The 24,291-nt window shown below is 45.9% G+C and overlaps 2 protein-coding genes and 1 non-coding gene across 10 annotated transcripts in view; all 3 read left to right on the top strand.

Annotated features, from left to right (window-relative positions):
• PARP11 (poly(ADP-ribose) polymerase family member 11) overlaps positions 1-21,238 on the top strand; it is a 152,293-nt gene extending 131,055 nt beyond the window's left edge. For 6 of the 7 annotated variants that reach the window (XM_073020396.1, XM_073020397.1, XM_073020401.1 and 3 more), the window contains one exon: positions 880-6,709. In XM_073020396.1, coding sequence (XP_072876497.1) covers positions 880-1,241 — 362 coding nt within the window. In that variant the 3' untranslated portion in view covers positions 1,242-6,709. Of the gene's footprint in view, positions 1-879; positions 6,710-20,544 lie in introns of those variants that run through there. The other variant, XM_073020402.1, reaches the window with a different exon arrangement.
• Positions 7,805-7,910, top strand: LOC119620759 (U6 spliceosomal RNA). Its single transcript, XR_005237311.1, has one exon. It is a non-coding gene; the product is annotated as a U6 spliceosomal RNA (small nuclear RNA).
• CRACR2A (calcium release activated channel regulator 2A) overlaps positions 20,545-24,291 on the top strand; it is a 92,833-nt gene continuing 89,086 nt past the window's right edge. For both annotated transcript variants that reach the window (XM_073020394.1, XM_007967265.3), the window contains exon 1: positions 20,545-20,625. The gene's annotated coding sequence lies outside the window, so the exon portion shown is untranslated. The remainder of the gene's footprint in view (positions 20,626-24,291) is intronic.

The following is a 24,291-nucleotide window of genomic DNA, read 5'->3' as shown; positions in this document are numbered from 1 at the left end:
CCCAGCTACTTGGGAGGCTGAGGTAGGAGAATGGCGTGAACCCGGGAGGCGGAGCTTGCAGTGAGCCGAGATTGCGCCACTGCACTCCAGCCTGGGCGACAGAGCGAGACTCCGTCTCAAAAAAAAAAAAAAAAAAAAAAAAAAAAAGAAAATATGACAAAATGTATCCAGTCTAGGAAAAGGACTGAATACCATGAAAAGGTGGAGAAAAAAGTGTGTGTGTGTGTGTCCTGAAAGTTTGAGAATGTTGTAGTTAGGATAGTGGGATTGGATTCAAGAATGTGGTCTTGTGGTCTCAGGAACATCTCAGTGCACATCACTTAGTATAATCTTAGCTATGAGTAGCAAAACCCCACAACTCATGGATTTAAACAAGGATATTTATACATGTGTAATAAGAAGTCTGGAGGAAGGATGATATTGGTGTTGTCTGATCCAGTGGTCAACGATGTCATCAGGGGCCTGGGTTCATTCTTTCTGTTCTGCCTCAGGCTTCCTCCTCATGGTCACGAAGTGGCTGCAGAAGTTCTAGTCAACACATTAGATGGCACAGCATCCAGCAGAGGAAAAGAGCTGGGAAAACACTTCCCCAAGCACCCCTAGCAGGGCTCCTCTCACATCTTAACGGCTAGAGGCCGGGTAGAGTCCACCCCAATCTATGCACTGGCAAGAAGCTTGCTTTGTTTTGGCTGGATGAGGCCTCTGAGCTGGGGAGGTCACTGTCCTGAGTGGACAGAATCTGCTAGAAAGGAGGAAAGGAAAAATGGATGCTGCTTCAGCAGACAACAGTGTCTGCCTCAAAGCCCAACCCAGATAATCTAAAAGGAATTGCTTGAAGTCAAAGTGAGGAACCCTTTCCTCTGTCTGTTCTACCCATAGGTCATGCCCTGACCACAGCTGCCCTTCAGGAGGCTGGCACGGAGCCACCCGGGATCATTGGGCTGTTTGTCAAGGGTGTGACAGCAGCGGCTTGCCACTCTTCCTCCATGAGCCCAGCCAGAGCCTCCACTGGGCACTCAGCACAAGAAAAACCCTGCAGGAGCCAGAGTCCAGAGCGTTGGGATTCAGCAGGAGTGCCAGGAGAATTCAACACAGGTGTGCTGCGTCCTCTCCTGCCAGGCGTGTGGCTGGACACGAGTCTTGCTGATGGTAAGAATCGGAGTTCCTGGATGCAGGGGTACTGGGAGCAGCCGCCTGCGAGAAGGCTGGGCCCAACAAACAAATGTTCTGAACGAGGGTAAGAAAATAGCATTTCTGCCGAGGGTCTCTGATTTTCTGTAGCCTGCCCCTGGCTTGAAAACTGTCAGCTTAACAAAGTGGGCTCTCAAACCACCTGGATCTCATGTTTTTTGCTTGTCAGATTCATTGAGAGCTGCAGAATAGGCTCAACAACCCGTAGGGTCTGCTGCTCTGACTGGGACAAAAGCGCTCACAGGAAACTGATGGGAGCGGCTTCACCGGGGGTGGCAGACAATTCTGGCCAGGAGTGGGTGTCCACAGTGGGCAAGAAGTGTGGGCTCCATATCAGGAGCGGTGGCGACAGCTTCTAGAAATTATCTAATAGCTTGACATCCTAAAGAATGTCCCGAAGAGCTGAAAAAGCAGTTCTTCCAGACACATGCAGGGAGCAGCAAAATGAGATGCAGTAGAAGGTTGAATCCAGCTGGGAGCACAGTGCAGTTTAGTTAGGAGTGACTTCTGTGGCATCTGCTGGTCATGGGTGAGGGTTGGGGGAAGACAATACTAATTTGGCCATTATTACATGTGTCTTTCTTGTATCTTCAATCAGATTGTCAACTCCTTGAGGGCAGTAATGGAATATTTTATTTCTCTTGCATTCTTCACAAGGTCGGGTACTCAGCCATTGTTTATTGTTTATTGTTTATTGTTCATTGATTGAGTATTTGATGGATTCCGACACAATCAACTTGACCAGGCCAGGTCCCAGAATCTTCATTCATGGGAGCAGGGTTGTCACCAGTATCTGTCGGTACCTGCTGAGGAGGAGCGGTGGTGGGTCCTTTCGCCACCTGAGTTGGCCGAGGTTGCTGAGTGTGTGAGTTTCCTAGGGCTGCCTTAACAAAGTGCCACTAACTGGGTGATTAACAGAAATGTCAGGTCTCCCAGTTCTAGAGGCTAGAGGTCTGCAGCCAAGGTGTCAGCAGGGCCATGATCCTCTGTGCTATATAGGAGGCCTCTCTTTGCCTCGCCCTGGCTTCTGACGATTTGCTGGCAGACTTTGATCTTCCTTGACTTGCAGCTGCATCACTCCAGTGTCTGCCTTTATCATACATGGCATTCTCCCTGTGTGTTTCTAAATGTTCCCATTTTTATAAGGACACCAGCCATATTAGGAGCCGCCGTACTCCAGTGTGACCTCATCTTAACTCTTTACATCTTCAGCAGCCCCGTTTCCAAAGCAGGTCACATTCTGAGGTACTGGGGGTTAGGACTTCAATGTGGAGATCACAGTTCAAGCCGAAACACTCAGGGAGCTCGTTCACAGTGACAAGACGAGGGACATGCGAAGGGCCGGGATGAATATGCACGGTGTTCCGTGGTGCTGCGTGAAAGTGACTGGCAGCAGTGTCAGCAGGGGGGCATGTCCTCTGCTCTCAGCATTCCCGAGGGAGGTGTGCTGAGCTGGGCCCAGCTGGACGCATTGGATGCTGTGCTCCAGAGGAGGAACCGCACCCACCTGTCGCGCTCCTTTGTATGGGACAAGTGGGACACAGCCTTGATGGGGGGAACACATCACTGGGGTTCCAGGCAGCCTTAACTATCGAGGAATGCCCGGAAATTCTATCTGCCCAGCAGCTGGAGATCTTGGAGCTCCTCAGTTTCCCGGGAAGTTGGGTTTTGGAGCCGTCTCTCCCAGAGAGGCTGGGAGTTCGTCGCTTTCCCCCTAGAGGCGGTGGGGGCTGCTGGGCTCAACTAGCTCATTGCCAGGAAATCCAGAGAGAGTTCCAGACACCAGACGCTGAACAACCTACTTGTCTCCAAACCTAGTAAAGCTTGGACCCACTGCCGCCAACTTTTCTGCCTCTGCAGTTTTGGAGCCCTTAACGTGAAGGTGACAGTCCAGAAGCCTGCAGGCTGTTCGTAGCCCATAGATGTGTTTTCTTCCCAGTAGCTGGTGTACACAGTGTTTTTGTATTATTTTTCAAATAGGCAATACATTTGCGTGGTTCAAAAATTAAAGCGCTATAGAAAGGTATTCAGTGAAATCTTATCCCTGCCTCCAGTGGCCAGTCCTGCCCTGCCCTCTTCTGTAAATACTTTTATTAGTTTCCTATACAACCTTCCAGAATTTCTTTTTGCAGATAAAAGTCAGTACAAATATGTATCTGCCTCCATCCCTCTACTTCTTACGTAATTACAGCAGACTATATGCACTATTTTTAACCTCGCCTTTTTCACTTAATTTATCTTGGTGATCTTTCCCTATCTGTATGTGGGGAGCTTCCTCATTCTTTTTTTACAGGAGTGTAGTATCCCGTTGTATGGATTTACCATAATTTAACAATCCCCTACTGATGAACACAGGTTGTTTTTAGTCATTTTCTGTGAACGTTACAAGAAACACTGCACAGAATAAACCTGCCATTTCGTGTTGACCCTGAACGTGTGTAACCTTTAAAAATTCTGAAAAATCTTTGAATAATCAGAAGAACTGGAAACACTCGGTTCTAACATGTGGACAACTGGTTGGGTTGGGTAGCAGCTGTCCTTTTGAAGAGACCTCCCTGCCCCCTCTGGCATGTTCCCCACCACCTCTTGCCGACCCTCTTGCGTTCAGCCTGAGCGCTGACTGCCATCTGGCAACCTTGTGCTGTTTCTCTCATAGAGTATTAAGGAGGAAGGGAAATCACTCATGTACTCATGTCTCTTCAAGGGGGAAACTGAAAACCAAGGAGGCTGTCTTTTTCCAGCAGAGGGGGAGGGCAGACTCGATATGAAAGCGATTCTGCTTCTTCATCGGCCCCTCACCACTCGGCCCGTTTCTGTTACTCTTCTGTATGCTTGAGATTGCAGCCCCTGCCTTGCTATGTCCAGGCTTTCGTCTCAGGAGCTGAAAAGTGGAAGGAAAAGAACCCGGCCCTCTTCTTGCTTTTGTGCACTGTCTGAGTAGCCGCATGGAGACCAGCAATAAAAGTGAAATACAAGACAGTCAAAAGTGTTGTTCTGTTACATGGATTATCTCAGCAGAGCCCCCAAGGCAGGGGTAGCACTATCTCCCTTTTCCAGACAAGGAGACAGTAGCAGAGTGAAGTGGCTTCACCAAGACTCATAACGTGTACCCAGAACTAGGATCAGAACCCAGGTTTTTCTGTCACTAGAACCTGACATTTTAGCCAATCTATCGTGCTGCTTCCAAAGTTGTTTTTTTTTTTCCTTGAGACAGAGTCTTGCTGTGTCACCCAGGCTGGAGTGCAGTGATGCAATCTCGGCTCACTGCAACCTCTGCCTCCCAGGTTCAGGTGATTCTCCTGCCTCAACCTCCCGAGTAGCTGGGACTACAGGTGCGCACCACCACGTCCAACTAATTTTTGTATTTTTAGTAGAGACATGGTTTCACCATGTTGGCCAGGATTGTCTCGATCTCTTGACCTCATGACCTGCCTGCCTCGTCCTCTCAAAGTGCTGGGATTACATGTGTGAGCCAGCACACCCGGCCCCAAAGTCTTTTTAAAAAAGGTGTGGTTTACAGTTATGCCTCTCACCTGCTAAGTTTGTCACTACTGATGCTGTGGAGATGACAGTCATGACAAAGGTAAAAGCAGCTCTGAAAACAGGCAAGATGGCTCCATGCTGAGAAGAAGGTGGGTGACAATGCGTGTGTGGTCTCATAACTAACATGACGGCTGTTCCTTGATCGTTTTTCCCATTTTATAGAGTGGAATTGGCTCCCCTGCCCTTCTTGCTCTTTCGATCCAAAAACACGTATTGAGCAACTTCTGAATGCCAGGCACTGTGCTCGGTGTGAATGATAAGCCTGGTGCCTGGAGGCTAGTTCGGGTAGGTCAACAGAAAGCTGCAGTGCCACCAGGTATATGTGGTGCTGGTGACATGGATGCATTGGGTTGTGTCCAGAATGTGACAAAAGAGACAAATATACCATGGAGCAACCATGAACAACAAAGCGAGTGGCTTCCAGTTGTCTTGGGTCCAGTTGTCTTGGGTCCTCGTCATTTTACACTACTTGATGAAGGAAGGAAGTGGGGCCCAGAAGTGGTGGCTGTGAGCTAAGGTATTGAGCCATCCTTCTGCCCGCAGCCAGGATGAGCATGACCACAACTGGCAGCTCTCTGGAGCCTACTCGGGGTTGAAAGGTGGGCCAAAGGAACCTTCCCTCCCTTTGCTGCTCCACCTCAGCTTTTCTCATTCCTGGCCATTTGTTTATCCTGTAAGCTGGGGGCTGGGGGTCTCCCAAAGGAACACTCACCCTGAGAATTAGCATTCTTCCAGCGGGGCAAAATCCTCTTCCTTGCTGAAGAAATTCTAAACCCAGCCAGCTGAAAGAGGAAGAGTGCAGGGGTTAGGGAATGGTGGGACCAAGAGGGCACGTTCCATCTGATCTCTGAAATCACACCTCAGCTATAGGACTTGCCCACCAAGGCTTCTTGTCACCATGCTTTGTTGGATTTGTAATGTTGCTGTTTCTCTCTCTTCTCCCCCAGGGTTTGCATGCAACAGCATCCGTCATCTCTGTGGTTATCTTAGAACAACGGGGGCTTTTGCTTTGTATTTATTCTTTCTCTGAGTGCAGTGCTAACCACAGCAGCCTACGGGCAGAGGGGTTGGGGAGGGAGCCGGCTGCTTTTCACTGAAATCCTATGGTCTTCAGCTGCAGCTGGTGCGAGTGCTGAAACTGTGTGAAACAAAAGTGTTGAAACTCAGTCCCAAGTGACTTCTGGGGATCTGTTTGCCTGTGCTTCCTATGGATGAGTAATTAGAAACGAGTTGTTTTCAGGTTGAAAAGGAGAATCCAGAGTCCTGATGGAATGCAGGCAGCAGGCACGTCTAGGGCTACAGACAGGTGTGTGCACTTCCCTGTGCTGGCAGCTGTGTGCAGATACAAGAGAGGCATCCCATCCCCTCCTTGCCCTCAAGGAACTTAGTGGCAGGAAGAGGAGCAACATTTACAGTTGGTCTACCCTCTTGGGCCTGTTTCCTCATTACAGAAATGAATGAGGTTAGACTTGATCAGTATTCCTTATTATTATTATTTTTTTAGATTCAGGAGGTACACGTGCAAGTCTGTTACATGGATATATTGCGTAAGGCCGAGGTTTGGGGTTCTAATGAACCCATCACCCAAATAACGAACACAGCATGCAATAGATAGTTTTTCAGCCCTCGTTTGGTGAGTATTTCTGATGGGGTCAGTGCTGTCCCCTAGAGTAATGCTTCTCACACTTTCAAAGAAGTTAAGCCAAAAGCCCAGTATTTAGGAAACGGTTGTTTTAGGAAGAGAAGCCTAAATGGAATAAAGACAAAGCCTTGACATGATAAGACGATTTCCCAGCTTCATGCATTCTATCTGGATCAGAGCATTTCCAAATATACACTGAACTGAAAAGGGCACAGTGCAATATGCAGTTACCGCAAAGCAAGGAACCCATGTGCAGGTCTGTAACAGGAAATTTGAAACTTCATCGAACAGATGTAGAATTAGATACTATTTTAAATTAGCAGAGGCACCTCAAACTTGCTTATAAAAGTTGTTTTAAAAATAATATTCTTATCACATATATTTATATTTGTAGTACAATGGTAAGAAATCTCTTGCAAAAAGTAGCTATCATGGTTACTTCTTTGGAGTTGCCTTTTGTTCTTCCCTTTTACTCTGATATTTTCTCCTTCAAGATCTACCAAACAACTTTTCCCAATCCATCCTCCTCTTCTCACTGCCCATACTATAAGGATGTCATTTTAAAGGCTTTTTTTTTTTTTTTTTTTTTTTTCCTGAGACACAGTCTCGCTCTGTTGCCAGGCTGGAGTGCAGTGGCACGATCTCAGCTCACTGCAACCTCTGCCTCCCAGGTTCAAGCGATTCTCCTGCCTTAGCCTCCCGAGTAGCTAGGACTACAGGGAGCACCACCACGCCCGGCTAATTTTTGTATTTTTAGTAGAGACGGGGTTTCACCATGTTGGCCAGGGTGGTCTCAATCTCTTAACCTCGTGATCCGCCCCCATCAGCCTCCCAAAGTGCTGGGATTACAAGCATGAGCCATCGTGCCCAGCCACTTTTTTTTTTTTCTTTCTTTCTTTCCTTTTTTTTTTTTTTTTTAACTGCTAAAGACTGAATGTATGCCTCGACACAGTGGGTGGGATTTCCAGGCTGGAAACATGTTTTCTGTGACACTTTGTCACTATCCTGTCCCATGTCACAGCATAATAAATTATCGTGACACTACACTTATGTGTGAGGCTGAGCTCATGAGACAGGATCCTATGCTTCCTTGTTTCCTCTGCTTGCACATTTGTAATTTGATTTGGCTTGTTATCTGTACCACAGCGAAGGTTATTTCCTTCTTCCTGTTATCAAATACAGCTAGGAAAGGGGGGTTCTTCCTTCTCATTGTAACACTGTTTTATTCGATTGTCCTCCTATATCCCTCACTCTTTTATTTCCTTGTACTTCTTATGTGAAGTGGCTTCTATTTGTCTTCTGTTAAATTTAGACTTATCCATTATAGGTAGGTGGAAGTGTTGACTACTTCATTATGTGTTCCAGTGCAGGCATACAGGAGCACGTACATATTGAAAGACATATTATTTTGTTAAGAATCACATTTCTTTGCTCACTTTGGCAGCACGTATACTAAAATTGGAATAGTACAGAGAAGATTAGCATGGCTCCTGCACAGGATGACACGTCAAGTGTGCATGCTGTCTCTCTCTCTCTGTCTATATATATATATAAAAATATATATAAAGCACATTTATATATATATATATATATAAAAAGCATGTTTCCTTTTTCTCCTTTTATTAAAAGTAGGACTACTTTATGCATTTGGGTCGAATGACTTTTCTAGGAATTTTATTTCAGGTGGTAAAGAGGGTGTTTCTAAATATTTGTTACAAAAATGGGGCATTGATTGGATAGGGTGGAGCACCACTGGATTAAATGATCTCCAAGGTCTCTGACATTCTTTGTGCAACATTTACAAAACAGTGGATGACAGCCTGATTCATGACTCAGTCAGAAAAAAAAAATCCTGGAGGAGAAAGTGATCAGTGAAAGCTGGTATTATTTATTTATAACGTCATCTTCAGTGAAGTACTGTCCGGGAGATGTGGCTCTGCTCACCCCTGCCCCACCATCCTAGCTGCACCTGAGAAACTGGGGAATTGAAGAAAAGAAAATACTTACTTAATTTCCCATCAAGGATCATGTGAAAACCACTTTCTGGAGTGAGGCCCACACATCTGGAGTGTTTAAAAATCTCCCCAGATGATCTGATGTACTCTGAGGGTTGAGAATGAGTGCGTGCAGAAGGGTGAATGGTAAAAAGATAAGCCCATGTCCTAACTGCCAGAACTGGTGAATATGACCTTATTTGGAAAAAAAAAAAGTCTTTGCAGATTTAATGAAGTTACAGATCTTGAGATGAGATCATCCTGGGATATCTGGGTGGGCTCTCAATTCAGTGGCAGGTGTCTTCATAAAGAGACACACAGAGGAGGGACACAGAGAGAAGAAGGCCAAGTGAGGACAGAGGCAGAGTTGCTGCCACATAGCCTCAAGCCAAGGAACACCTGGAGGTACCAGAGCCGGAAGAAGCAAGGAGGAGATTCTCTCCAGGAGCCTTTAGAGGGGACACAGCACAGCAGTCGCCTTGATTTAGTACTTCTGGCCTCCAGAACTGTGAGAGAAGGAATCTGTGGTCTTAAGACACCTGGTTTTTGATAATTTGTTGGCAACTCTTATAGATTAAAATCCTGCCTAACGAGTGGAGGAGATTTGGTGAGATGGAAGAGATGTGGGAGAGCCTTTCTCATGTGGAAGTAAAGTGAGTGAAAGCAGGGAGGCCTGGCTGGAGGGAAGATGGGAGGCAGGACCACTACAGAACAGCGACTGTCCAAGGGGAGCGGGCACTAATTCTGTGGAGAGCCCACCAGAGAATATTTCCTTTTTCTAGGAAAGATGAATTCCTCTCCGTTCTTCTTCTCCATTCTGTCCTGTCCTATTTTGGAAAATAGTGCTTGCTGTGCCTCCTTAGACCGAAAGAGCCCAAGCAGCCCAGGAAGCGAGTTCACACTCCATTCCACAGCAGTGGGAACCAGTGGAGGGTGAGGCCAGATGTCTGAACGCTCAGTGTTCTGTTGCCCATCGGTGTAAGGGTCACTCCCTCCAGGGTGCACTCCACCCCTCCCCGACACCAGCAGTTCCACCTTATGGGGTGGCTTTATGAATCCCAGCAAAGCTATTTGTCTTGCAGCCCCAGAAGGTCTGGGTGATATTGCTGACATCGTTGGATGGCCCTGCCAATGTCTTAGAAGTCAGTCCCAACTGCAGATATCTAAACTAAGTCGCATCACTTCTGACAAACTTCTCCTAAGGGACCATTTTCTCCTGTCCTCAGACCACCAAGCTGGAATGAGAGCAGCCAGCCTCAGAGCACACACCGTGCCAGCTGTGCTTAGTTAATAACCAGCCAGCTATCTTGGGGAGGCATCTCGCGGGGCACTGCGTGATGAAGCACAGATCCATGCCCTACTTTCTGCAAACTTAAGCAAGCGAAACTTTCATTAACAATGCCCATGAAAGCAGAGTCCTCGCTGACTTTTCTGGCTGGCTCAGCAGGAGCTGAGAGCGTGTGAGAGTACTTGCACAAGAACTCGCTAATCTCATTACTGGATCCTGTGTGTGCATTTCCCAGGTGTTGTTTTGAACAGTAAACTCAGAAAGGGCCAATACTCTGGGAGCAGGGAGGTCACCCTGAGTATAATATGGCCTTAAGGGTAGAGAAAAGCAATTAAACGCCGCCCGACAAGAAGAATCTAGGGACTGTGATGCACTGAGCACTGGGGCTGGGTGGTGGGGGCCTCGACTGGAAGGAGACAGGAGGAAACGGAGGGGAACAACTGATGCATGGTTATTCTTAGTCTTTGATTGTCAGCTCTGTTGGGGATTTGACATTACCCATTTTCCTAGAAACGAAGGAAGGACATAGGAACGCCTTCATTTCATTTTCTGGAAATAAGCGTCTTTAAAGGAAGGAGAGCTCTTCCTTCTATGGACACCGTCATATGACTGACACCATTAAGGTCAGTGGCTACTAATTTAATGTTGAGAGAGACGCTGCAGAATGGTAAACACAGGCCAAAATGTTGTGTTGCTTTGGGATCCCTTGGATAGGAGGCCCTGGTGGAGGTCATTCCAGGCATCCTCCTGCCTACAAGGACCCCAACATCCTTGCCCACTATGGGCTTGAGGGAGAAAGGCCTGGCATCTTAACGTGAGATGTGGGGCTGAGGTTAGGGAGCAGGATGGAGGACCATGGCTGGAGTTGCTAAGTCTCACCGGGGCACTGGGCTGTCCCTAGGGACGCCTAGGGGCGTCCCTAGGCATCTCTCTGTGCTACTGAGTCAGAGGACGTGTGACAATGTTTCCAATTGAGCAGTAGGGTATTTTGAATGCAAACACACACAGTTTCTAAACCCCCCACCACTGACCTCCTCTTATTTATTAGAAAATCCGAAAGAGTTTTCCAGGGTTGACTGGAAGGGTGGATAAATCTGACACTAACTGGCCACCTGAACCGTGGAGAGAAACAGTGTCCTCCAGAGAGCAAGCACCATTAGAGAAGCCCTATCATGGTGAGAAGGCCTAAGGATTGTTGCTGTCCACACACAGCTCTAACCCAGAGAAAGGGCATGCCAGGGACCAGCCGTGTGTCTGTGCTGCAGACATGGCGTGCTACTCCATGCTCAGCACTCTAGTCAAGGCTGCAAGTGTTACTGGGAACAAGGCAGACAGTTCCCGGCCTCAGGGAGCTCACAGTCCAGCAGGAGTAATAGATGTTCACTGGTTACACCAGGCATTGTTTAGTTACAATGGTCATAAATGCTAAGGAGGAGTACAGAGTTCCTGAGAACATACAGTTTCGGATGTAGCCTGAAGGATCTTAAAGATCATCTTGTCCAGCCCAGTCAGTCCACAGATAAGGAAACTGAGGCTCAGAGAGGGAAATAGATGAAGAGTACCTATTTCGTCAGTGACTGTGATGGGATGAGAAAACATTTCTGATTCCCAATTCTGTTTTTGTTTAGGCTAGGGAAATTGATTGACATTTGTAGTCAGAGCCAGTTGTAGCAACGTTTTCATGGAAGTGTCTGGGTCTAGGAGTTTCATAAAAAAGCCATTGGATGAGAGAATGGAGAGGGACTATTCACAGTATGGGAAGCGGCTCTTTGCACAAGTCCTTCTTCTGGTAGCTATTCTAATAAGGCAAGGGTGAGTCCCTGTGGGTGCTGTGTGTCCTGCGCTGACATCAGAAATGATAAATGTGCTTGATGCGTGAGCCAAGGAACTCATCAACCCTCAGCTGTAAGCCCTACCTCCATGCGGTCCCCCAGATGCCAGCCTTGCTCCACACTTCATTCTCTGAGTGGCTGTGCCATTCCAGGTCCCCACAGCCTCTCATGGGTCTAGTCTCCTTACTTCTTTCTCTTTGACTTTAGCCCCCACACTGTCTTCAGACTGTATGACCTTAGGCGGGTTACCTAAACTTTCTGAACCTCATGTGTAAATGAATGTGGACGATGAGGGTGATAGATAGGGTCAATTAAGACAATTAAGGCTCCCAGCACAGTGCCTGGTATATATTCCATATGAACTCCCTAAAATATGTCAGGTCCTGGAACCCCTGATGACTCCTTATAACTTGCAAAACAGGGAATAACCCTGTTAGAATCTAATACATCCAAGAAGATGTTGTTGACTCCTGTTATGTGCTAGTCATTATGCTGGGTAGTATGGTTATGGAATGAATGAGCCATGATCCCTGACCTCAGGGAGCTAAAAATGTGTGGGGGTAGACGTGTACACAAGTCTAATCCAGGGTGATGAGTGATGCATCAGCGACAATCACAAAAGGCCGTGGAAACACTGACAGTGAGCAACCCAGTCAGTTTGGCATGACATTCAAGGCTCTCTAGCCCTCCTGTCCTATCTCTTACTCTGTCCTTGTGCCAACGCACCCTGTTCCCTACTCACATTTTTCCAAACACATGCTGGACCTCTTCCATCTCCCTTCCCCTCCCCACAGCCCTGGGGGTTAGTTAACATAAACACAGAGAATATAGGAAATACTAAAGAACCTCATAAAAATCACCCATAAACCCAATAAACAAGATAGCCACCATTGATGTTGTGGTACATTTCCTTCTAGTCTTTTTTCAGTGTACATGTCTTTTCTTATTGCCCTTTTCTCATTCTGCCTTACATTTTAATTTTCACATGCATTTATCTCCACTAGAATGTAAGCTATTTGAGGACAAGGATAATGTTTCACTCACTTTTTTTTTTTTTTTTTTTTTTTTTGAGACAGGGTTGAGACTCTGTTGCCCAGACTGGAGTGCAGTGATGTGATCATGGCTCGCTTACTGCAACCTCAAACTCCTAGGCTCAAGAGATTCTCCCACTCACCCTCCCAAGTAGCTAGGACTACAGGCATGTGCCACTGCACTCGGCTGGTTTTTTCTTTTCTCTCTCTCTCTCTCTCTTTTTTTTTTTTTTTTTTTTTTTTGTAGAGACGGGGTTTTACTATGTTGCCCAGGCTGGCCTCAAACTCCTAGGCTCAAGTGATCCTCCTGCCTCAGCCTCCGAAAGTGCTGAGATGACAGGTGTGAGCCCTCATGCCTGGCCTCACTTGCTTTGTACCCCTGTTCCTAACACAGCATCTTGTACTGGGAGTCACTCTGTAAATGTTAGCTGGATAGAGCCACTAGGTGAATGTGTTTGGCTTTGGAGCTCCGCATGTCATCATTTTTGAGAAAGCAGCTTTGCTGGCCTATTGCGTGCTGCTCATTTAAAACTCAGGCATTCTCATGAGCACTAGAAAGCGCTGGCCGGTCAGCCACTGTGCGGGGTGGGTGAGGGAAGGGACTAAAAATCTGTCATAATTCAACAAGTGGCTGAGCCACAGGCGAGTAATTAAGTGAGTTCTGCATCCGGCATGGGGCTGTGTTGGAAAGCAGCTCTGCCCGCCGTGATTCAACTTTGTCTTGCTTTAGAATGACGCAGTTGATCCTGGCAAATCTGTCTTTATCCCTTCCGATAAAAAATAATGTTGGTGTTTCACCTGGGTGGGAGTGGGTGAGATTTTCTTCTCTGAGAAGTCAGTTTTGGCTCTAAAATACTCTGGTTAGATTAAATTGTAAGAGGCTCTTGAGCGAGGGGTGGAAGTGGGAATAACACAGGCTCTTTTCCAGAAAGCTCAGGGTGGCGAAGCTGGGACCTGGTCAGGAGGGGCATTCACTCAGCACGCCACAGGTCTATGCAAAGCAGAGCACAAGACAGAGAATGTTTTGAGGGATTAACGCAGCAGAAAATGTTGTAGCATCAAGATCCTGTCGAGACTTGTGGCAGGCACAAGAGGCTCGTGGTGTATTAAGTACCTTCCATTTTTATTTGTTTCTTTTTGTCTTTTTCTTTTCTTTTGTTTTTTGAGATAGAGTTTCATTCTTGTTGCCCAGACTGGATTGCAATGGCATGATCTCGGCTCACTGCAACTTCTGCCTCCTGGGTTCAAGCAATTCTCCTGTCTCAGCTTCCCCAGTAGCTGGGATTTCAGGCGCCCGCCACCATGCCCGGCTAATGTTTTATATTTTTAGTAGAGATGGGGTTTCACCACGTTGGCCAGGCTGGTCTTGAACTCCAGACCTCAGTTGATCCACCTGCCTCAGCCTTCCAAAGTGTTGGGATTATAGGCGTGACCCACTGCGCCTGGCCGCCTTCCGGTTTTATAAAAAATGTAGGAAATTCATTGGTATGGATGGCAACAGGACAATGAAAGTGGATATGAGAGAGGCAAGTCCATTCACAATCTGAGATTTTTATTTGGATATGGCAGGATGTTTGTTATTTAGATGTTTTTTTTCTTGAAAGAGAATATAGTATGGCAGAGGCTGTTTCTAGTATTAAATATCTCAGAGGGAATTTCATTACAAGATCAAGGAAAGAGTCTGCACGATTTGGCTTCTCATGAAAAGCATCTAAAACCAAGTTAAATCAAAGAGAACCCTTAAACAAATCATTGATTTGGGCGATGCAAAGAAACCTCAGTCAGAGAGCCTCTTTTGGAGCATCAGAGGAGAGGAACTATGCAGGGTTCAGCCTTGGGGACTACATTCTGGGATAGGATTTCCTATCTCTGCACACCATTAGAAAAAAATGAAATGGGCAGGATCTGGTGGTTTACCTACTATGGATGAGGACAAGAGGAGCCTGAGGCCCAAGGAGGCCAAGTGACTTGCCCGAGGTTAGGACATCAGCGGTGACATGGGGGAATATGCTTTAAAAAAAAAAAAAAAAAATCCAAAGTCTGGTTTTCTTTCTGCACCTCTACATCACCTGTGGGAGGTAAGGGATTCAAGAGAAAGAGCATGGGTTTGAGATGTGCTTGGTTGGACTCCAGCCTCCATTTCCTCGTCTGCACATAACCGAGGCTGTGTTAGTCATAACATCTGCTGTGTTAATTCCCCCAAAACATTCTCTCTTGGGTGCTCTGCTTTGCTTTAACCTGTGGCCTCCTGAGCAAATTCCCCTCCTGACCTGGTCCCAGTCTCCCCACCCTGAGCTTTTTGGAAAGGAGCCTGTGTTATTCCTACTTTCAACCCTCACTCAAGGAGTCCAGGAGTTGTTCCTGTCTGCTCAAGTAGGACCTCCAGCTTCTTGTAAACTCTCCGCCAGCCTCACACACTCACTGGCTCACTTGTTCATTCAGATGCTGTTCTGGATGCCAGGGATACAGCTGTGAACCAAAGAGACACCTGCCTTCATGGAGCTTACACTCCAGACCTGTGCTGCACATTAGAAATACAACATGAGCCACATGTAGAATTTTCCTTTTTGGCCACATTTTTTCAAAAAAGTAAAAGAAACAGATGAAATTCGTTGTAATAACATTTTACTTAACCTAATACATGCAACATATTATCATTTCAGCATGCAATCACTCTAAAAATTATTAACGAGATCTTTTACTCTCCTTTCTTTTGAACTCCGTCTTTGAAATCTCTTTTGCTCTTACATCTCACTTTAGACTGTCCACAGTTCAAGTGCTTACCTTCATATGTGGCTTGCGGCTACTCTCTTGGACAGTACAGGGCTATAGCTCGGGATCAAGACTCCGCCATCCCCCCAAGGCATGGAAACTGGGGGCAGAGTGTCCCTGCAAGCCCGGCTGCTTGAGAGAGAATGCTGCCTGCTCCCCAAAGGTGCCTTCGCCTAGGGCCGTCGGTTCCACCCACTGGAGCGTGCTGAGCTCATGCAGAAAGAGGAAGGATGCCCACGCCCCCGGCTCCTGGCCTAGTCTGTGGGTTCAGGCGAGGGAACAGCACTGTACTGTCCCCTTGTCATGATAATAGTAATGATATAATTAGCACTTAAAGCACTAAGTATGGGTCATACCCTGTGCTAAGCACTTTATACGTGCTGTGTGTCTTATTATCTTCACCACAACTTTATGAGAGAGGTGCTATTATCATCCACGTTTAACACAGAAGAAATCGGCCCAGAGAAGATAGATAACTTCCTGAGGATCACAGGTAGGCAGTGGCAGGGCTGGGACTTGAACCCAGGGCTGTCTAAAACCAAAGCCTGGTGTCCTTAAGACAGAATGAGATCCATCTAGAGTCACATGGGAACTGAGCACGGGATCCTGAGCCTCGTCTAAGGCTCTCTTCATCCATTCAAAGGCCACACCAGTGAGTTGGAATGCTTTGGAGATGGAGGTGTCATTGAGGGTGACTAAGTGTCACATGGAGGAGTATATGGGAGACATCTGGCATCCCTAGGCCCAGCCCGCCACAGCTGTCAACCAGGATCTATAATTGCTGGCATGTTCTTATGACAAATAAAATAGCATAATCTTTGAAAGCCGTATAATAATGTAGGTGTATTACAAATAAGATATTGACTCATAATTGATAGGCATAAATTACGAAATCCTTTTATACTCTGCAGCACCATGTAAAAGTGTGCTCTCATCATTTTATGGTTATTGCTGTTGTTACCGCTCAGTTGATGGTGTGTCCAGGGAGCTTACTCTAGCCCAGATCGCAGTGGTGGTGCCTGCAATATCAAATGGCAGCTGAGAACATAACCTGACTTGAATGTTCTGTCCCCACTGGGTCCCAGCACCTGGAAGTATTTGAGTTTTGCATACGGATATATTGCAGTAAAAGCCCAATGTGCGGACGAGCTAATTAACCAGGTGTGTTCAGCATTTGCCAGCTTGCCCGGTGCTGAAATCAGTCTTCATGTTCAGCGTTGGTGGCCAGCAGCACTCCTGGGTCTTCAGAGCATTGTTAGAGAGACACTTAGAAACCAGCAGATGTGATGGAGGGGGTAGAGGCGCACTCTCCAGTCCCAGGACAGGCGAGAGGCCAGGAAGCCAGCCACCAGCACCTGGAAGAGAAAGCCCACCAACTGCTGCGGGTTTCCTGGGCATTGCTCACGGCCTTGCTAAATGGGATTACCCTGAGGAGCATGCAAATCCCATTCACTCTCTAAGCCCAGTTTAAATCCCACTCGCTCCACAGAAGCCTTTCCTGACATTTCAGCTCCTGTCCTCTCCCCATCTACAGTCCTGTGGCATTGAACGCCTGTGCCATCCACTTAGACACTGAAGTGTTCTGCCTTGTACAAAGGGTCTTCCCAAAGTTCATGGAAAATGCATATTATTGAAAAAAATACAAGGATTTCAAAATTGTTTTAGCACCAAAATAAACGCATATTAACTTGGTATAACATCTGAACAGGATCTAGTTTGAGTCAGTAAGAAGGATAAGACATCAGTTTGAAAAGAGCCCCTATCAAAGCAACACAAATTCTGCTAAAATTGAAGCAAAAACAAACATCAAATTTGTAGAGAAGCTCGGGCAGGAGAATTGTGAAATTATTGATGCTTTACAAGAAGTTCATGGGGACGATGCCCCAAAGAAATCAGCATTTACAAATGGACAGCTCATTTTAAGAAGGGATGAGATGATATTGAAGATGAAGCCCATAGCAGCCATCCGCATCAATTTGCAAAGAAAAGGTTCATTTTGTTTGTGCCCTAATTAAAAAGGACCAATGTTTTACAGAACTAACAATAGCCAACACCATAGACATCTAAGCTGGTTTAGCTTACATAATGTTGACTGAAAAATTAAACTTGAGCAAACTTTCCACTCAATGGGTGACAAAACCCTTCTGCCCAGGTCAGCTGCAGACAAGAGCAGAGCTTTCAATGGAACTTTCAAACAAGTGGGATCAAGACCCTGAAGGACTTCTTTGAAGAACTGTAACAGGAGGTGAAACAGGGCTTTTTCAGTGTGATCCTGAAAACAAAGCACAATCAAACCAAGAGGTGGAAGTGGTCCAGTCAAAGCTAATGTGGACCAGTCAAGAGCAGATGTCATGGCAGTGGTCTTTTGGAATGCTCAAGGCATCTTGCGTGTTGACTTTCTGGAGAGCCAAAGAACAATAACATCTGCTTATTATGAGAGCATTTATTATGAGAAAGCCAAAGCATTAGAAGAAAAACACCCCCCCCCCCCCCGCCAAAAAAAAAACCTGGGAGAGCTTCACCAGAGAGTCCTCCAGCAGGACAATGCTCCTGCTCATTTGTCTCTTGAGACAAGGGCAATTTCATGAGAGGCTGGGTGAGAAATCATTAGGCATCCACTTTACAGTCCTGATTTGGCTCCTTCTGACTTCTTTTTGTTTTCTAATCTTAAATATTTAAAGGGCACTCATTTTTCTTCAGTTAATAATGCAAAAAAGACGACATTGACATGATTACGTTTCCAGGACCCTCATTTCTTTAGGGATGGACTACATGGCTGGTGTCATTGCTTAAAAAAGCGTATCGAGCATGATGGAACTTATGTTGGGAAATCAAGTTTGTATTTGTAATTTTCATATTTTAATTCCATTTTTATGAACTTTTTGAAGTCCCCTTTTACTGTTAGCTACATATTTTTGTTTAGTTTAACCTTTACTTTCACATTCCTGGCCTTCTGTGACCTCTCCCAGTGACGATTGTGGACTTGGGACATCATATGTGGACTTGTGACATCTCTGTTGACCTCTCTGGTTGGTAAACTGTAACTTGTTCCAGACTGGGTTTAAGGGAGCTGTTTCATTACTATAAGTATGTGTGATATTCTTCATTAACTTTTCATGTGGCTTTGCAAGCTGTCTAGGCATCCAAAACACACACCCTTTGAGACGCAGGCTGGTCTCTTGTAATCTCAGCCTCCATCTTAGAATGGCTGTCTTACTTACCTTGGCTGTACTCAGTGACAGTGTCTTGCTGGGATATCGAGTGAAGGGCTAGTGCCACAGTCCAAATTAGCTCCCTCTCATACTAGCCGCTCAGATAATACTCTTTACTTTCCTTTTACTGCAGTTACCATGATTTATATCATATATTCACTCATTTATTAAAGCGTTTCCCCCAACCCGCTGGGAGACCTATTTGCTTCTTCACCATATCCCGTGCACCCAGTGCCTGGAACCTGGCAGGGGATCCGTAAAGACTAGATCAATAAATGCATGAATTAATTAGCATGGTCACTCTAGGAGATGGCAAGGGTTGGGAGAAGAGAGTTCAGATCTGGGGCTCTGTGGCTTTCTGAATTCCTCAGCTGTAAAGAGAAGTAAGGTCTGCTACAGATGGGCAGTGGAATAATGGAAAATACATTGGCCTAGAAGTCAGGGACCTGAGGGTCAGGCATTCTCCTGCATTTTCTATGTAACCTCAAGAAAGTCTTGTAAGGGTTGAAGGAGATGTTTTTGTGAAATTGCTTTGTAAACCATAAAGAGATATGGTAAGATGCTGTTCATCATCCTAAGATCTGGCCCCTGCCTATTTGTCCAAATGTATTCCTTATTAATTTAATTTAGCTAGGCCAATCTTCTCATTAAAAAATATTTTTCTCTCCTTAATGCCAAACAATGCATTGTAATAACAAAGATACCAGAAAATTCAGAAGAAAATAAAAATCATCTCTTAAGGTTACCATCTAGAAATAACACTGTTCACATCTTATTTATAGTCTAAACAATTTTTTTCTAAATGAGTTTCCCAGGTGTCAGCAGTGGGGACAAGACAGGGCAGCTTTCCTCTCCTGTTTTCCCACTGCGCTGGCTTTGCTGAGGGCTGCTGCCTGGGAAAACACCAGAGAGTGAAGTCTCCCCATTTGTTTGCTTCCAGCATCCTGGTAGCAATGCCAGTGGGTCAGGGGACAGGGGTGCCAACAGGTGGCTTAGAGAGGGAGTTACTTCGCTCCAGCATTTTTCATTATCTAAAAGTGCTTATTTGGTCTGCGTATTTTTATTTGTCTCTGGAAATAACTGGCCACTGGAATATAAGCTCACAAGGACAATACCTTGCAGGATTTGCCTGTTGCTGCCTTTGGCACCTAACAAAAGTGCCTGCACAGAGTGAATATTCATTGAACAAATGAATGAAGACAAGCGCTGTGTTACCTCATATAGGATAGGAAACACCTGATGAATATTTGCCTCCCATGAATTGTGCATATGAGAGGCACAGAGGCCAGATTCCTTGGTGATATACATCTGGACTTCCAGGTCTAGCTGTGGTTTGAGCTTTGGCGTTATACAGTAGATAGTCCCAATCCCCTTTTTGTAATCACTACTACTCCCTTCAGTCATTTCAAGCACGTTCTCAGACCATGCTACTTAACATGTGGCCAAAACTGCTTTCCAGGTTCAGTCATAACACTCCCAAACTGTCCTGTGCGAGGAAGCCCATCCTTTCCCTGTGCCAAAGCCTGTCCCTCCTCCATTGTCTTTCAGCTTTCCCTCCTTATGTAGCCCCTAGGCTTTCTTGTACCTCCTACTGCATTTCTTTCTTAGGGAGGGCAGTGATTCTTGCCATAGTGCTTACATTGCTGTCTTCAAAGGTGAGCTCCTATGGCGTAGACAGCATCTGTGGATTTGGATGGAAAGAATTTCAAGAGCACTTGCTTGGAGCTGGAGCTCTGTGGGGGGCAGTGTCCAATTAACCCTGAGGCTACGCCCTTCTCATGCACAAGGGCCTGCTCCCATCAAGCTGGACATAACCTCTGGATTCAGGGTCACTAAGCAGACTTTTCACTGCTGTTCCTTCATCTTCCCTCCTCTTCTCCAAAACCTGGAAGAGGATGAGTTAGGCCTGTTTTCTTCCAGAACACTGCAATGTGGCAGGAGGGATGTTTCCCCTGTTTTCCCAAAATTCCCATAAAGCCACTTCTGTTGTAACCCTCAGTGGAAAACAAGGTGTCATGCATCTCTTGTGTATTTCCCAGGTGGAATTCAAGTTACCAGTGGCCAAAGTACCCTCCAGGTGTGAAGAGTTGCAGGTCCTCTGAGGAGCCAGGAGCTGCAAGGTGAGTGAGCGAACAAAAGGCGACAGGCTGCAGAGTACTAGATCTGCCCCCACCCCAGACCCCAACTCCAGGCCCTGCCTTATTAGCACTATTGTAGCTGTTTTTTAATATTCATGAGGATCAGCAGTGGGCCCTTAGATTTGAGAAACAGAGTTCGTCAGCTTCTTGAGGACAGTTTTAAAAATACTAGATGACAGAGGGGCTATTCCACCTTGTTGGGGTATCACTTAAGTTCATTTAAGGGAGGCCTCTGGGAGAGAGGGTTCACCACTTTGCCCAGCTCTTTTACATGTGGGCACAAGGGTCTGGAACCTTTACTGACCTCTCTCTGCAAAGAGCTGCTCCTCAGCCACTGGTCCCTCACAGAGCCAGTTCCACTGTGGAGCCTGTCCAATCCTCATTTCCCTCTTGTCCAGCCTCCCTTGGCAATGAGGAGGGTGTGTTTGCATTGGTGTATAGCATCACTGTTCACTTTCACATCTGCTGTCTCATCTGAGCCACTTCCCGTGGGATAGTGATATGGTAATAGTTTGGATATTTGTCACTGCCCGAATCTCATGTTGAATTGTAATCCCTGGTTTCGGAGGTGGGCCTGGTGGGAGGTGATTGGCTGATGGGGGTGAATCCTCATGAATGGCTTAGCACCATCCCTCATGGCTTGTGCTGTACTTACCATAGTGAGTGAGTTCTTATAATAAGTGGTCATTTAAAAGTGTGTGGCACCTCACCCCCAACTGTCTCTCTCTCTGTTGCTCCTGCTTTGCCATGTGACATGCAAGCTCCTGCTTCACTTTCTGCCATGAGTAAGAGCTCCCTGGGGCCTCCCCAGTAGCCAAGCAGATGTTGGCACCATGCTTGCATAGCCTGCAGAACCATATACCAATTAAACTTGTTTTCTTCTTAAATTATCCAGTCTCAAATATTTCTTCTTAGCAATGCAAGAATGACCTAATACAGATAGGCAGGGAGGAAACTGCTTTCCCACTTTAAAAAACAAAAGAAGTGGCCAACTTCCCAAGGTCGCAGGGTGGCGAAGTTCCCACTTGAACTTTATTTTTGATGCCTGAACCTTTCTATGGTACTATGTTCCTGCTAGCCTCTTGACAGATGGGGTTGAGACAGGACAAGAATAGGGAAGGGAGAGGGAATGAACACTAGAGGTTTGATGGGGAAATAATTGGGAACTCTGGCTAAGATACCAAGTGGGGTTATCTCTGCAGGCTAGATTCATTGTTATCTTTGTTTTCCTCTCATTTTCTACCAGCCACTAAAATCCATGAGAATAATGTGCTATCCAAACTCATAGTGATTCACACAAGACTATGGCTTGGAGAAAATATCGAAATTTAGCCCTTTGGATGGCCTTTTACTCCACCTCAGTATAACATCTTGTATGTTAAACTCTAATCCGGAATTTGTTACCCAGAGTGGGGTGCCACTGTAATAAATCCCTAAAAATGTGGATGTAGCTATGGAATGGGTAATAGGTAGAGGCTGGAAGAATTTTGAGGCACATGCTAGAAAAAGCCTACATTGCCATGAACTGACTTTTAAAGGTGGTTCTGGTGAAGGCTCAGAAGGAGAACAGAAGAGCTGTAGAGAAGGCCTCAGTCTTAAACAAGACGTAAGTCATCCTACATTGGTAGGAATATGTATGATAAAAGCCTTCCTGATGAGGTCTCAGATGAAAATGAAGAACTTGTTATTAGACACGAGAGGAAAGGCCAGCCTTGTTATAAAGTGGCAAAGAACTTGGCTGAGTTGTGCTTACAGCAGTCCTTTGTAGAAGGTAGAACCTAAGAGTGATGAAATGGGATATTTGGCTGAGGAAATATCTAAGCAAAGTTTAAAGGAGTGGCCTAATTTCTCTCGACCACTTATAGTAAAATTTGAGAGGAGGACTATGACTTAAGATGACATTGCGAGTCAAAAGCAGAGAACGTAAAGATTTGGAACATTCTCAGCCTATCCCTTTAGAGATGGGAACACCTGTCATGCCCCTGTCCCATCATTGTATTTTGGAAGCACGTAACCTGTTTGATTTCACAGGTTCACAGCTGGTGAGGAATTTGTCTTAGAATGAATGATACTGAGTCTCAGCTATATCTGATTTACATGATATTTACATGAGATTTTGGACTTTCTGTCTTTGAGTTTATGCTAGAACGAGTTGAGACTTTTGAGGCTGTTGGAATGGAATGAGTGTATTTTGCATGTGAGAAGGATATGAGCTGGGAAAATCAGGGTTGGAATGCTATGGACGTAACTGTGTCACTTTAAAACTCATTATGTTGAAACTTAACCTCCCAAGTGGATGAGAGTAGGAAATAGGGCCTTTGAGGACTCTAATGGGATTAGTGCCCTGATAAAAGAGGCCCTAGTAAACTTCCTTTTTTTTTTTGAGGTGGAATCTTGCTCTGTCGCCAGGCTAGAGTGCAGTGACATAATCTTGGCTTACTGCAACCTCCGCCTCCCGGGTTCAAGTGATTCTCCTGCCTTAGCCTCCCAAGTAGCTGGGATTACAGGCACGCATCACCATGCCCAGCTAATTTTTGTGTTTTTAGTAGAGTCGGAGTTTCACCATGTTGGCCAGGATGGTCTGGATCTCTTGACCTCGTGATCCACCCGCCTTGGCGTCCCAAAGTGCTGGGATTACAGGCGTGAGCCATTGCGCCCGGCCAACTTCCCATCTTCCTTACCATGTGAGAACAGTGTGAGAAGTTGCAGTCTGCAGCTCAGAAGAGGGCCCTCGCCGGAACCCAACCATGCTGGCACCTGATCTCAGACTTCCAGCCTCCAGAACTGGGAGAAATAAATGTCTATTGTTTATAGGCCATCCGGTCTATGATATTTTGTTATATCAGCTGGAATAGAGTGAGATATTAAATACCGGTAAGACTTAGCACAGACACACGGAAAGGGCATGCCTGATGACTGAGCTATATATTGGAAGATGCCAAGGCACAAAAGAGCTGAGAGAACAGGAAATAATTTGGAAGGAAGTGAATGTGGTAGAAGAGGGCGATTACTCTAAAGAAGTAGTAGTGGTCCCATGTGTTTAAGATTGATACTGAAAACAGTGGGGAGGCATGATCAGGTCTCATTTTAGACAGATCTTCCTAGCAGTCTTCTTAGGGCTTTGCTTAACCATTTTCTGGAAAGCAGTTTAGTAGTACACATTAGAAGCCTTTAAAATGTGCATGCAAAATACCTCTGGTTCAATCATGTTATAAATCTGGGAACGATAATAATAACAACCACCTACCATGTGGTCCGTATTGTATCAGGTATTTTCTATATGTTGGGTGCATTATTTTTGTTTAACAACAATTCTGCAAGTAAGAATCATTAGCCTCATTTTACAGATAAAGAAACCAAGGTTTTATTTACTTTTTAACTTTTTTTTTGAGACAGAGTCTCGCTCTGTCACCCAGGCCAGAGCGCAGTGGCACAATCTTGGCTCACTGCAACCTCCACCTCCCGGGTTGAAGTGATTCTCCTGCCTCAGGCTTCCGAGTAACTGAAATTACAGGCTTGCACCACCATGCCCAGCTAATTTTGTAGTTTTAGTAGAGACAGGGTTTCACCATGTTGACCAGGCTGGCCGCGAACTCCTGACCTCAGGTGATCCACCCACCTCAGCCTCCCAAAGTTCTGGGATTATAG

Source organism: Chlorocebus sabaeus, chromosome 11 (assembly GCF_047675955.1).
Source record: "Chlorocebus sabaeus isolate Y175 chromosome 11, mChlSab1.0.hap1, whole genome shotgun sequence".
Lineage (NCBI taxonomy): Eukaryota > Metazoa > Chordata > Mammalia > Primates > Cercopithecidae > Chlorocebus > Chlorocebus sabaeus.
Note: the sequence above shows the minus strand (reverse complement) of the source record. Positions and strands in the feature narration are given on the sequence as shown.